At 35.9% G+C, this 15,094-nt stretch overlaps 1 protein-coding gene across 2 annotated transcripts; it reads left to right on the forward strand.

The window, feature by feature from the left end:
• Positions 1–2,944: 2,944 nt before the first annotated feature.
• Positions 2,945–14,086, forward strand: LOC129901613 (sister chromatid cohesion protein PDS5 homolog C-like). 2 transcript variants are annotated; one of them, XM_055976858.1, is made up of 16 exons: positions 2,945–3,294; positions 5,525–5,728; positions 5,802–5,983; positions 7,304–7,430; positions 7,536–7,733; positions 8,613–8,663; positions 8,757–8,804; positions 9,342–10,169; positions 10,301–10,414; positions 10,593–10,724; positions 11,441–11,514; positions 11,819–11,870; positions 11,957–12,043; positions 12,116–12,150; positions 13,007–13,075; positions 13,167–14,086. In XM_055976858.1, exons 1-16 carry the CDS (start codon positions 3,193–3,195, stop codon positions 13,663–13,665), a joined length of 2,802 nt encoding a protein of 933 aa, XP_055832833.1. In that variant the 5' UTR covers positions 2,945–3,192; the 3' UTR covers positions 13,666–14,086. The 2 variants fall into 2 exon arrangements, with proteins under 2 accessions (XP_055832833.1, XP_055832835.1); XM_055976860.1 differs by having other exon boundaries at positions 8,628–8,663.
• Positions 14,087–15,094: the final 1,008 nt, after the last annotated feature.

Consider the following 15,094-nt stretch of genomic DNA (forward strand, 5'->3'; position numbering starts at 1 on the left):
GTTGAGATGGATGTGTGGGCATGCCAGGAGCGACAAGATTAGAAATAAGGCTATTCGGGACAAGGTAGGAGTGACCTCAGTGGAAGACAAGATACGGGAAATGCGACTTAGGTGGTTTGGGCATGTGAAGAGGAGAGACACAGATGCCCCAGTGAAGAGGTGTGAGAGGTTGACCATGGATGATTTCAGAAGAGGTAGGGGTAGTCCGAAAAAATATTGGGGAGAAGTGATTAGACAAGACATGGCGCAGTTACAGCTTACCGAGGACATGACCTTAGATAGGAGTGTGTGGAGGACCTGCATTCGGGTAGAAGGCTAGTACATTGTCACGTTATCCTACCCTATTAGTAGGCACATTAGTGCACTATAATTTTCTTTGTGGAGGACTCAGATTAGGACAAAAGGCTAGGTGATTCATCCCTTGCACCATAGTAGTTGTAGTTCTGCTCATTGTTTATTGCCTTTTGATTTCTGCATTGTGTTCTTGTTTATAGTTGTGGCGCTGTTGTACTTTGACTGTCTTATCTATCTTATCTTATCTTATTTATTTATTATAGTTAATGCCTCTTTCTTCCCGCACCACTCTACCACGATTTTCCCTTTTGCTATTCCTGTTTTCATCTTGTTTTCTATATGATTTCCCCTATCTGACCTTTTATCTTGTCCTCTCTTAAAGCCGAGGGTCTTTCGGAAATAGTCGCCCTACCTTTCAAGGTGGAGGTTAGGTCTGCGTACACTCTACTCTCCCCAGACCCCACATTATGGGATTATACTGGTTTTGTTGTTGTTGTTGTTGTAATTTATAATGTCAATCAGAGGTTACTTGAAATGAATATTGTCTTGATTTTCAAATGATGGTTCATTTGAATTATTATATTGAGTCTCAAATGATGATTTAAATGCATACGGTTACTCACTACTCTACTTATGCATGTCTTAATGTATCTTTCACCGAGTCCCGGGCCGGATATGTATTCGTGCACAGTTTCACTACATAATTCACTGAGTCCCTCAATAAAGGGCCGGGTACGGTATATATGTATATGATGATATGACATGATGACATGATGATGGTGCCGAGCCCATGATGGGCTGAATATGATATGTATGTATACGACAGATTCACCGAGTCCCTAAATATGATATATGATATAAGCATGCATGACTTTATTTCATAAGGTACAGGTACAGTGACTTCTTGAGTATCATACTTGTCTCATGCAACCTCTACTTTAGCTATGATTTTTCTTACGGTATTTTATGCTTATATACTCAGTACATGTGTCGTACTGACCCCCTTTCTTTGGGGGGCTGCGCTTTATGCCCGCAGGTACAGATACTCATTTTGGAGAGCCGCCAGCTTAGGATTCTACTCAACGGGTTTGAAGTGCTCCATTGTCTCGGAGCCTGAACTTTTGGTACTAATCCTTATAATGTATATATTTGTGTATTTAGGGGTACGACGGGGCCCTGTCCCGTCATATGCTATTGTTAATCCTCTTAGAGGTCTGTAGACACATGAGTGAGTTGTATATAGATGTTGTCCGGTGTACTAGTATGACTTATGTTTTTGGACGTTTACATTCGGAGTGGAAGCCTTGTCGGCTTACGTATTATGTTATCGTATTTTTGACAATTAAGACTCCCCACGAGATAGGTGATTTTGGTATATATATAAGTGACAATTTGAGACAATGTGCTGCCTGTATAAATTCTATATCATGTTTAATTGTCGATTGACTATAGATAATAGGTGTGTATACGAGTGTCCAATTCGGACACTAGTCACGGCCCACGGGGTTAGGTCGTGACAGATAACTACATCACAATGTAATATAATAATGTGAAAAATGTTCTCTATATTCACTTGAATGAAAATATTTATCTGATTATGATAATGATTGTAATCTTATTCATTTTCAAAAATAGCTTATGACAAACTACAAATAAGTTTTAAAAAAAGTCGTTTTCCTTATGTAGATAGATCAATCATTTTTTTTGTATACTGAGGATAAATTAATAAATGACTGCTTAAGCACAAAGACTTTCACTGAAAGTCTTACCTCTATTTCAAGCTCCGCCACGAAAAATGTCCTCACCTAATGTGATCGACGTTGCATCTCAACATATTTATTTTTACAAAGCGATTGTCAATAGTCCGATAAAAATATACAACAAACAAAGAGATATTCAGTAAAATTTCACAAGTAAAATTTGAAGATGTTAGAATGTATATAAATTATAAGTTTACTTTGTGGAGGTAAAAAAAATTATTTTCGAAGGACCCTCAACCTGAGTACAACATATCAAAGTAAGTATGAAAAGGGAAAGCAACATAGAGAAAAACAAAATAACTAATAAAGAGATGATAACAACCACAAAATAATGCGATAACCTGAATACAATAAACAACAAGTAATAGTGATATCAAAAGCAATACACTATATGAATAAGACACAACACTTCAAAAATCAAGACAACACTTCATACTTAGGCAACCTCCATACTCCGTCATCTAAGATTATGTCTTCGATAATCTTAAGACGCTCCATATTTTATCTAATCACCTCTTTCTAATGCTTTTTCTACCTACTTCTACTTTTACCTCTCTTCATACGCATTATATAAAGTAAATGAATTGGAATTTATTAAAACTTGTAAAAGTTTATTAACTACTACTACTAACAATAACAATTAGAGTTTATTTTTTTTCCAAAAAAAACATAACATTAAGACGGTATTGGGGCATTTCACAAATGGAGAAAATGCCACGTTCCTCAAATTCTAATTGGCGGACTTGAAATTCAAAATTAAACTCAAATTCAATGACTCCACATAATTCCGACCATTAGCGGGATTCTCATTACTTTTTATTTTCCAACAACAAAAGCTCTCCATAAATTCAACCCTTTAAATTTACACCATTTATTATCTTTCCGAAAAAGAACAGAAATTAAAAATATAAAAAGCGAAAAAAAGCCCATCTGTATATTTCTACCACTCAAAAAAAAAAAAAAGGTCACTCGTTCTTCTAGGGTTTCACAAGATCCCTTTTGCCTCTGCTAAACGCGAACGAATTGCTCTTTCTAGGTTTTCGATTTGTGTTTTCTCGGGTGTTTGATGGTGTGAGGAGTGTTTTTAGGTTATAAATCTTGGATTTTGTTAGAAGATTTTGAACAGAGAACGGAAGCGATGGCGCCTTTGAATAAAGAGCTTGAAGAGCAGATTTCGGATGCTGGGAAGAAGCTGATTGAGCCTCCTTCTTCACTTGATGAACTCCTCCGTTTGCTTGACGTAAGCCCTTGTTTATTTTTTGGTATTTTTCTTGTGAATTTATTTTCTATATATTCTTTTTTGTTGTGTGCCTGTTTTGGTATATATTGATATGCTGTGATTAATGGGATTTTATTTTGATTTTTCTATTTAGGCTTTTTTAGGTATCTTATTTAGATGTTTCTATTTAGGCTTTTTTTGGTTACTTCGAATTGTCTAAGATGTTTCTCTTAAGTAATTTTCGGGCAGAGTTTCTAATTTTTTTGTGTGTGATATTTGCTTTACTTGAGAGCTAATTAGGCATAGATTTAAAGAAAAAACTGGAAGGCTATAAAATAATAAAACTATGTGTGGACTCAGGGAATCAAACCTGAGCATTCCGCGTCAGGGAGCTCTGTGCACACCATTGACCGCTGAGCTACTGCTCTCGGTTGTGTCAAAGGGTGTTCAAAATTCTAAATATATGAATATAAGCTAATATTTAAGGCTAAGGGTGTTCTGCTGATTACCCTAGCACCACCGTAGCTATGCCCCTGTTGAGCACTGCTATGAATTTCAACTTTTAGTTATTCAAAATATGATTTAAAGCCTTTCTTTATTGGTAACAGCCTTACCAACACCTTCCCACGTTAGTAGCGAGTCTACATACACATATACCCCCCCCCCACACCACTTGTGGGATTACATTGTTTATGTTGCTGTGTTGTAGCTTCTCTTTCTTGTGATGTAGAAGATGTCAGTTCCTACGACAATATTCTAATTCTTACTATATATAGAGCACTTGAACACTGTTATCAACTTTTAATTTATTTTGATAATGAATTAACATTAACAACTTTTAATTATTCAAAATATGATTAAATACCTTTTCTTTATTCATTATCCTCCACTCTGTGTGCTTGCCATACTTTCTAGTCTACACTTGATAAACTCTTCCTTTCCATTTGTTTGATGTAAGTCCTTTACTTTTCTTCACATTAAATTCTTGATGTTTCAATTTGCCATTTAGTTGAACTATCCTGCTTATTGAAACTACTGCTTTTAAAATTTCCTCCCTTTCCTGGTGTTTCTTGTAAATTTATTTTGATATTTGTTATCTGTGCCTATTTGGAGATATTTTTGCATATCTTTTGGTAAGGAGTTTCTCTTCATATGCTGCCTGCTGGTAGTTTTTCATCTTTTCCTATTAAGTGGCCGACTCTTTTTAATGAGTCTGGTTTAAACTATCTAGAAGCATTATGGTTTATTGATTTAACCCCCCCTCCTCCTCCTCCTAATTGAGAAGCCACAATGAAATAAGCTACCTTTTGGTGGGTGTCTTTCCCTAGTGAAAGTTTGTATGCATGGATTTGTGTTTAACAATCTCATAAGTCAATTGTCATTTTTGTTTTAGAGGAAATCTGACAGTGCATCTTCATGTTCCTGGTTACAAAATGATAAATAGTAACAATTCCAAATTTTGGAACCATGAGTTTCCTGGAATATCCTTGATAACTTGCAGTTGCAGATCACATATTCTGGTTATGCAAATGAGAGATTTTATGAATCTGCCAAATTATGTCCTTTAGATTATTGTTTAGAAGATTTGGCTTGTGTGATTTTATGCTGTCATAATTCTCCTAGGAAAATACAAAAACCTTTAGCCTGTGCAGATACAATTGGTGCCAGCTAATTGTCACCACTTCATCAACGTGTGAGACTCTATGAGGTACCCTAACATGATCTTTAGTAAAGAGGATCAAGTTGGCCCTTGTTTTTTCCCCTTTTCTTTAAGTGGGTCATTGACTCCTAGTTTGAGATTTTTTTTTCTAAAACTTGTTTGGAATTTTATCCCTGCAGTAGTATGGTTGGTTACAGGAGAAAAAGAAATGATAAGTTTTTTGAACTTAAAAAAGGAAATGTAGTTAATCATGAGTTCAAGTGTATATTCTTGCTTAGTTTTTGGTGTACCATAACCACAGCAAATGTTTTGGAGCTGGAAACTTTTATTGACTTTACAGGTCCTTTACATTTGCTGACTTTTTTTTTGAATTTACTCTTAACTATCATTAAGGATATTTCTTACATTGCTCATCTATCAATGGATACTTTTGGTAAAAACAAAACAGAAGTTAATTACGACTGTTAGTTTATGCAGATTTTTTGTTTTACAGTTAATTTTGCAAATAGCATACAATTTCATTCGCTGAAACTCATGCACCGTCTTCTGCTTGCCTAATCTTAATATACTTTTGGTTTCCTGTGCTTTAAGCAAGTAGAGTCTTCCCTGTCAAAAGTGGAGCAATCACCGGCGAAATCAATGCATGATGCACTTTCTCCCTTGATGAAGTCGCTGGTTGCAAATGATCTCTTGATGCATTCTGATGTTGATGTGAAGGTCGCAGTTGCTTCTTGTATTAGCGAGATAACTAGAATTACTGCACCTGACGCTCCATATGATGATGACAAAATGAAGGTATGAGATGTTTGATTTCTCATTGTTCTTCCTTATGTCAGCCCTTCAATAACATTCCATTTGTTTGATACAGGATGTCTTTCAATTAATTGTATCGTCCTTCGAGAATTTGAATGACCAGTCCAGCAGATCGTATAATAAGAGGGTGATGATCCTTGAGACAGTGGCCAAGGTCAGGTCATGTGTTGTCATGCTGGATCTAGAATGTGATAGACTCATTACTGAGATGTTTCAGCACTTCCTTAAAACTATAAGGTATTATTGATATATCTTAGTTCAACAGTAATTTTGTTTCTATAATGTTTGGTTACAGATTTCTTCATAAAAAATGTTTGGTTAAAGATTTCTGGTATGTTGTGTTTCTTCTTCTTTAGAAGATATCTTCAATCCGAACCTTGATTTTATTTTTTTGATAAAGCTCAACTTGGAGTGTTCTCTTACATTCCATCAAAATGTGATTTAGATTTATGAGATTGTGAGCTTCTCATGTTTGGTTATATTTTTAAGTGAAGCTTCTAGTTAAGAAGTCTTCTTTCCAAGCAACGCCGAGCATAATTTACAAGATAGAGGCTGTACTTGCAAGTTATTGAATTTGCATGGATTTGAGATTATATCTGAAATTATGATTTGAAACTTTACTAGACTTTCTAGAATCCTTGTAAGATGAAAAGGGCTTTGCAATTTTTTTGAACTGTAAATATGGCTGAATATACTGATATCATTCTCGAAACAAAAATCTGAAATTTTTGCCGCTCGTATAGTGTTCTCTTAAATTTATATGCTTTTGGATTTCTTGCGGTGCTAATAGAATTCATCACTTGGGTGCCCCTGTACTGGGGTTTCAGTTTGATTAATGTGATTGTTGAGCAGACATGAGGAGATCTGTTGGTTACTTGTTTTTGTTATCTATATCCAATTTGATCAACTTTTAGGAGTTCATTGAAATGATTTACTCCTAGCTCTTAAAAGATATTTTTTACTGATAAGTGATATGCCAGAATTACAGAGTTGGAAGATACTTAACTGGTGATTCACCAGCGAAAAATTTTTGGGTTAAAAGTTGTCTCTGTGGGTACTTATCTAGTTTTCTTATTTAAATAAAATGAACTTCTGGAAACAACAAATCCGTTGAACATGTTTTTCTTTTCCTCCAGAAAATGTTTTAAAGCTTATCCAAAAGTTTGTTAAACACTCTCTTGGTAGCTATATATAAAACAGTAGCAAGTTGGTAGGTTTTGCATCTAAAAGATATTTGAAACCCGAATGCACGGTGTGATTTTTCTTTCAAAAGTGTACATATATGAAAAGTAACCCCTCTGCCAATACATTCATAACCATGCTTGCCCTAGTGCTTGCTTTTGGATTGATAGTGAACTTACTAATGAATTACTTGCTGCACTGGTTTAACTGGATGATGCTTGATTGAAATCTATGAAATAGTTGCAATGCTGTGGCCTATGTTCTCTTCCACATCTGAGGCTCTTGATCTTTCTTATTATTTTGTATGCTAATTCCTATTGAACATGTTAGCTTGTAATAATGAATCTCTTGTTCATTCGTTGATTTCACTTTCAGAGAGGATCACCCTGAGATTGTTTTTTCATCCATGGCAACAATCATGACTCTTGTGCTCGAAGAAAGTGAAGAAGTATCCTTGGAATTGCTTACCCCTCTATTGGCTAGTGTTAAAAAGGACAATGAGGTATATTGTGGTTGATGAGATGATGTTATTTTTTTTTTAATGTTTTATACCTCTTAGGTCTCTCTAGTCTCGTGATAGTGCTAGATATTAATAGTTTTGTTTCAGGAGGTCACACCAATTGCTAAAAGGTTGGGAGAGACAGTATTTGCAAACTGTGCAGCAAAGCTTAAGCCTTACTTGTCTCAAGCAGTAGAATCGTTGCAAATCTCTTTAAACGAGTACAATAAAATTGTTACTTCAGTGTTCGAAGGGACTCTTTCAGCTGTTGATGGTATTAATGACAGTGCTCCTAAGGACCAATTGGTTAGTGAACCTTCACTTCTATTTTGTTTCTGAACTTCTGCTACTGGACTACCATCTGTATAGATGGACATTAAGTCTAACGTCACATCTATATGTTCCTGCATAATCTAGGGAAACTAAGATAATAACCTTACTCATGTTTAAGTCGTGGGTTTAGCTAATATCTGCTGCCTTGATAGTGGTGATGACATGTTGATGTTCATCAAGTTAAAACGTCTCTTTCCTATCCCTGTCTAAACGTTATATGCATTTTCTTTGCTCCTCCTGTGTGTGTATAATTAAGGACCCTCATAGGTTTGTTAGTTTCTTTACAGACAGTACTTGTGCTTCTTCCCTTGTTTGCGCTCTGCTTCAATTTGTGCATGCGTGGAGACGGATTTGTTGGAAGAGTATATATCTTGATGTTTCTCCCCAAAACTGGCCTGACTACAATAAATTCTGTTGTTCTGTTGGAAGATATCTAGATATTTTGCATTCAGAAAGAGAATTAATAGCTTGCTAAGCATTGAGAAGGGATAGCTACTTATGCATGGCTCTTGGCGATAGACGGGCTGCAAAGCATGCCCAACTTTTTTCCTTTCCTCATATTGAATGTGGCCATTTCACTTGTTATAGTGATTGAACATTTGGTTACATCCATTTTAAATTTTATATGTTTGTCAGACGAAAAATCTACTTCGCTGTCTTTCCCATGTCAACCTGTCACACATCAGGAATTGATTCCATTTTTTTTTTGCGAATTTATTGGTTCTGACTTGATATTGTTGCAAATATTTTTGATCTAGAACGACTTGAAGGTCTGATGCTATTTATTACTGCTAACAATGTAAATTACCCTTATAACCCTCTCTAGAGATTTGATATTGATGTGTTTTCAAGGTCACTGAAACCAAGTTGGCTGAACTTCCAGAGGCTGCTCAGGCAACTCAGGTGTGAGGCTTTGGTTAACTTTCTTTAGTGATTTTCCCAGAACTTTTTACTTAACTTTGTCTTACATTGCCTCTGAATCCTTGTCCTATTTAGGATGGTGGGAGCAAAGTGGCTACCGCATCTTCAGTCGAAGCAGGCCAGGCATGTGGTTTGTATATTATCTAGTTGTTGTTGGACATATAAAACTTGCGAAATAATGAAATATTATTTGCAAGTCAATGTTTGTGTTACAATTTTTTTCACCATCTCAACTCCACCTAAAATAGAAATTTTGAACTTGAGTAACTTGTTTGAGTTGTGGGATTTTACTGGGTATGTTGTTGTTGTTGAGTAACTTGTTTTGAGTATTTGAAGTGAAATCATGGGTTCTCTTACAAAACTTCAATTTTCTCCGCAAGTGAAATTACAAAATTGCAACTTCATTATTGTGTTCAAATTCAACATCAGATACTCATATTTTCATCTTCAACCAAATAGTGTCTAAATGGGTCAGTTTCTTGTGTTGGTAAATCAATGAATAACACCCTTAGGAACGAGCAATGTCTTTGATATCTGTACTGGATAGTGTGGAGTTGAATTGAACATGTTAGCACCATAGTATGCTTATGGCGTGCAATCTCCCTTGGCTGGCTGAGTCAGTTAAAGGTATTTAGTTGGAAACTTTTCTTGTTTATTCAGGTGGCTGAGAGCGCAAGGGAGGAGGCATGTTCGGAAGATATTGATCCTGCTGTGAATGAATCTCCCAAATCGATCACAAGTAATGGTGTTAGTTTGGAGGATGTGGGATTGGCTGCTGAAACAGAATCCTTGATGAACGCTGGAGATCATGATGAGGTGGATCTCCATGATGCTTCAAAGATACCATCCAAATCTGAATCTGATGATTCAAGGGTTGAAAAGTCTACAAAGTCAGAGCCCAAGTCAGAACAACCCACTAAGAAAAGAGGAAAGAAGACAATCTCTTCAATAAACTCAGCAGAATCTTCTCACCAAGCTCCTGAAGAAAGTGAAAAAGAAGCTGAGAAGCTTCAAGATCATCAGAATGATCAAAACAAAGATGACCAAAGTTCAGCTGCTGAAGATCCAGCAGTTGAGCAGTCCAACTCGTTGGAGAAGGAACCAGAAACTAATCAACACTTTGCACCCAAAGAATCTGAGGAGGAAGTTGTGAATATTGCTCCTTTATCCCCAGGTCAGAGCCTTCCTGAAGAGAGTGCACCGAAGAAGGGTGGTCGGCCAAAGGAGGACAGCTTAAATCAAGAAGACAGTGTGTCTAAGAAGGAATTTGAAGCTGGAAGTGACTTGGAGGTTAAACAGGTGAGGCGCCCTTTGAAGAAAACTCCTTTAGAGCCTTGTCGTAAGGAGAAAGGTGGATCCACCAGTGATACGGAGGCTAAAAATCAGAAGTCGGGTAAGAAGGTTGATACCAAAAATAAGGGTCAGGTTGGTTCATCTGTGAGAAATAAGGAAGATGGCAAAAAGCGTGGACATGGAAAAGCTATTCTGGTAAAAACTTGCTAAATCTTTTAGTTAATATGATGTTCAATAATTTATCTCCTCTCAGTGTAACTTCATCTTCCTGTTGGACTATCTATATGTCCATGCACATCTTATTAGTAGTCAATTTCACTGTGCAGGAAAAGTTACCTTCACAAGAGTCTCCTGATCACTCTGTTAAACATGATGAAGATAATGAAGAGGAAATTCCAAGGACTACTGCAAAGAGAAAACGTTCTTCAAGCAAGGGCAGGGTAAGCATTTAACATTATTGGTTTCATGTATAATGCATATTTTATTCTAGATACTGTTGTGATATGCTATTTCCTGTTCGTGCAATTTTTACAATTGAGCTTTGTTCGGCTTCACTTCCGAGTTAGACTTACCAAGACCTTCCATGTCTGTCTCATCAGTTATTATTTCTTTGTGCAGGGGAGTAGGCAAGTTGTGCAGAAGAGAGTGCCTACGCCAGAGTCTCCTGATAACTCTACTAAACATGTAAGTGATGAAGATGAAACTCACACGACAAGTGCAAAGAAAAAGCCTTCTTCAGGCAAGGACAGGGTATGCATTTCAAATTACTGTCAAGTTTTACCCATTTTATCCTGCGTTTGCTTGGATACTAATGTTCTATTGTTCTGTGCTATACTGCTTCTATTTTGAAATTGAAAATTGTTTTTAGTTGATCAGTTCTTCCAATTGATTATTATTATAAAAGCCAATAGTGGTTATAGCAAGTTTGTATCAAATTACCCTATGTTGCAACATGTTCAGTGCTAGTATACATCTGTTATCGCATTTTTTTTAAAATGAAAACAGAACAACTAATTTGAAAAATTGAAAATAGATTTGTGTGTTTTTAACAGCTGCTTGTTCCATAAACTAACATTGATATTTGGAAACAACTAATGCCAAAAGCAAATGCCACCTTAATCTTGTTGACTGTGAATGCAAAAGCTTTCTACTCTTTTTCCCTCCTTCCTTTTGACAGGGCATTACTGCCTTATTTCCCATTCTGTCCTCTTCTGTGTTACTGACATTCTAAGCCATTTTTTTGATTGCTTGTCTACATTTAATGCGCTAAGAAAGCTATCTTGACGAAAGCAAATGCCATTCTGTCCTCTTTTTTTTTCCCCTCAAAGAAAGCTATCTTGACGAACTGTTTTATTTAGACTAAATGCTCTTAGCTTCTAGAGTAACTCCTGTGTGATTAATCAGGGGTTTGACTGGGAGAGAAATACCTAATCGCACAGTGCTGTTATACTGCTATTACTTGACAGGTAACAGAGACTCTGCTATGTGATAAGAACCTGGTTGGTAAAAAGATCAAAGTTTGGTGGCCATTAGATGAAAGGTAAGTGTTCATCTTACTTCTATTATGCTGCGGAACAATTTTTTTCCCTTCCTCATTCCTGACCTGATAGTTTGGAATTACTGTCATATTGAGTTCACTGTAACTGAGTAAGTTCTCCAGCTCTGTATTAGTTGGGACAATTTTTATCTGCATTAGTGTATGTTATATCCTAGGAATGATATTCCTATGTCTGCTTGAATATGCGTGGTAAGAATAGTTATACATCTTGGAAAATGAGAATGCAAGTTGAGGATACCTCAAGATATGAAGTAGAATTTTTTGCTAATACTGATGTGTGTCACAGATTTTATGAAGGGATGGCTAGCAATTATGATTCCAAGAAGAAGAAGTTCACAGTGAGTGCAGTTTGTTTCTGCTTCATGAAATGGATTTGTTCCCTTTGATGTAACACTCCTATGTTTGATATAAATTTTCTTATTAGGTTGACTATACTGATGGAGAGACAGAAAAACTAGATCTCTCGAAGGAAATCTGGGAACTTGTTGAAGATGATAATATGTCAGAAGAGGTTAGTTACTGACTATATTTGCATTTATTATGGTTGTGTTTCTTTGATACATTAGTCTGCATTTGTTGACAGGAGCAAGTAGCAAGTGCTGATGCAGCTTCTGAAAGGTAAGCATGGCCATTTATCACCATTTTCTTATTTGGTTTTGAAGCATTTATTTTCACCTGAAGATCTCCTTTTCTGAAACCCTTCTGCAGTTTTTCATCTAAGATTGTCCTTCGTGTGTATTTACCACTCTAGCCACTTACTAATATGTCAACTGAAGAAACACCTGGAGATTCTTATTGCTGTTTTGTTGTTCTATTTTTGTGTAGCTTTGATGTTATTAGGGTTTGATATATTTGTCCAGTCTATAGCTTCAATTTTTTTTTTGGTGATACATGCAGTGCTAAGCAAAAAAGTTCTTAGGGTCCATTGGGCCTTTAAGCACAAATAAAGTGTAATCTTTAATGGAAAAGGCACAAAAGGAGAAAAATACACACATACATATTTATATATATATATAGTATAATATATATGTGTGTGTGTGTGTGTGTTTAGTCCAAGTGCTTCTAGTAGTGAATTGTTTTATTTTGACTTTTGAGTATATATGGTTTGGTTTTGTTGGCCTGCGTTATGATAGCTATTTCTTGATTTCCTTGTTCTGTTTCCTAATATTCTGCTTGTTAGCAACAACTGTTGGAGAAGTGGCAAGTATGTTGGTATGAGTGGGTAGTGATTTCCTTTATTACACGTAATTCTTCTTTGATGAGCAAAGTGAGACCAATACTCAATTTGATGTTTGTATTCATTGTGTTATTATGTTTGGAATATAATATTTAACATTCATTCTATCCATTGTGTTTTATGTAAAGGACAGAAATCTTCTAAATGAAGTACTGAAATTCTACTGAAATTCCATTTCAAAGTATTCTAGCAGTACGACTATTCTTTGTGTAACTTTGACTGTCTTTTATATGTCAGTCATAAGAAGAAAAAACCTAGAATTGCCGAACCATCACCGAAGCACGAAATGGAGGCTTCAGCTAAAAGGTTGGTATAATCTCCTTAACCATGTGTTTGTGACGTATTAACATGACGTTTTGGAAGCTTAATGGTTTTAATGGTGGGGCTCCTTTTGCAGCAAGTCAAAAGATGCTACCGCAAAATCTGGACAGAAATCCAAGGGTAAACTCAACTTGAAAGATGGCACCTCAAAATCTGCCGGGAAAACTGATGACATAACCAGCAGCAAGTCTGGGGCCCAATCCAAAAAGACCACTGGCAAATCTGTTGATGCTGAAAAGCCATCTGCCAGGTCGAAAGATGTTAGTACACCCAAATCCAAGTCCAGGCAAGATACTCCATCAACGACTGCTGACAAGTCCAAGCAAGAAACCGTTAAAGCTGCCAGCAAGTCCAAAACTAAAACCCCCCAAAGTGGCGGCAAGTCCAGTGCCAATGGTATGGAGAAGCTAAAATCTAGTTCGTCAAAGGTTAAAGAGAGTGGGAACCAGAAGGAAAAAGCAACTAACTCAGCAAAAAACCCTGATAGCATCACCAAGGAGAAATTCTCTAGTGCATCGAAGGAACAACAAAATGAGCCAAAGAGCGGAAAGAAGCGTGCGAGGGGAAAAAACTGATTGATTGCTGCACATCTTGTAATAGTGGAGCTCTTCTTGTAGTGCCTACTTTCAATTTTGGACCCATTGTGGCTCATTGAAGAGGCTGTGGTGCCTACTATGCCCTTGTGTGCTATTTGCTGTTTGGCACAATCTAGAGGCGCAGCTTGCAGATGCCTGTCATAGCTTCTTGGTTATGGTGGTGCTAGATTTCTGGGTAGTTTTTTTTTTCTTTTTTTTTTTCAATTTAAAGTATATTGGTAGAGATGTAATTGGTTAGATTTATCATTTTGGTTGCTAGTTGTATTCACTTCTATTATTTTTAGCCCTTTAGCATAGGAAGGAGTTGCCCTGTTGATGAGGATTTTATGGATGTGAGCTGGATCATATATTACCACTTTTTCTCCCTGCAGCGGGTAATCCAAATCAGGCTTTACTTAAATGATTAAATGTTGATACATATCTTGTCTGATGGTACAAAGTTTGCTTCCTGAATTATGGAGGTGGCTATGTTATTATTTAAATTAGCCTTCAATCTACTCATATCTGCACCTATCCCCGTTTATGTGACGTTTGATTGAATATAGATTTGAGGGTAATGAGGTGTTAAATCTTGTGGGTTAAAACAAGTTTCAAATATTTATGCGGCAATAAATTATCTACATGGGAAAGATATGTGAATTTTAATGCTAAATTGTTTCAAAAATATATAAAGGTGCTAACAAAATTTTAGGGGTTTGATAGAAAAGGTGTCAGCCACTTAAATTGGCGGAGGGAGTAATACACAAGTGACTTGCGCAGGAACAAGTGCGAGTCAACATAAATAAACCAACACATCTACTCTTTAGACCATCAATTTTCTCTGGGCATAGGACCTCACCTCAACATGATTGGCAAACTCTTTATAATAATATTATTTGTTGCAATATCTTTTGATTATAATAGCATTTAGGGAACATATAATATAATATAATATGAAAAATATTTGACTGTTATGGAGAGGTAAGCATTAACAAGTCAAATGTAAAACATAGATCAAACATGGACAGAAAATACAAGCATTTGTGCAAATTACACATTTGGCTGGTCAACCAAAAATAAATATATTTGCTATTAAAATGTATATAAAAATATACACTATTATATATAAAATGTACTTCTCCGTTAATTTAATTGTTTGTTTTTACTTGACAAAGAGTTTAAAAAAAGTAAAGAAACTTTTAAATCTTGTGGCCTTACACTAAAAGATAAGTAGAGTTTACTCAAATATCTTTTAATCTTGTGGTCTTAAATATGTCATGTGAAAAATAGAAATTAAAAAGTTGCTAAAAAGAAAAAAGACATTTTCTTTAAAACGACGGAAAAAGAAAATAGGATAAATAAATTAAAATAGAAAGAGTATGTTTTATATATACAGTAAAACCTCTATAAATGCATATGCTTGAACCAA

This window comes from Solanum dulcamara, chromosome 8, assembly GCF_947179165.1.
Source record: "Solanum dulcamara chromosome 8, daSolDulc1.2, whole genome shotgun sequence".
Lineage (NCBI taxonomy): Eukaryota > Viridiplantae > Streptophyta > Magnoliopsida > Solanales > Solanaceae > Solanum > Solanum dulcamara.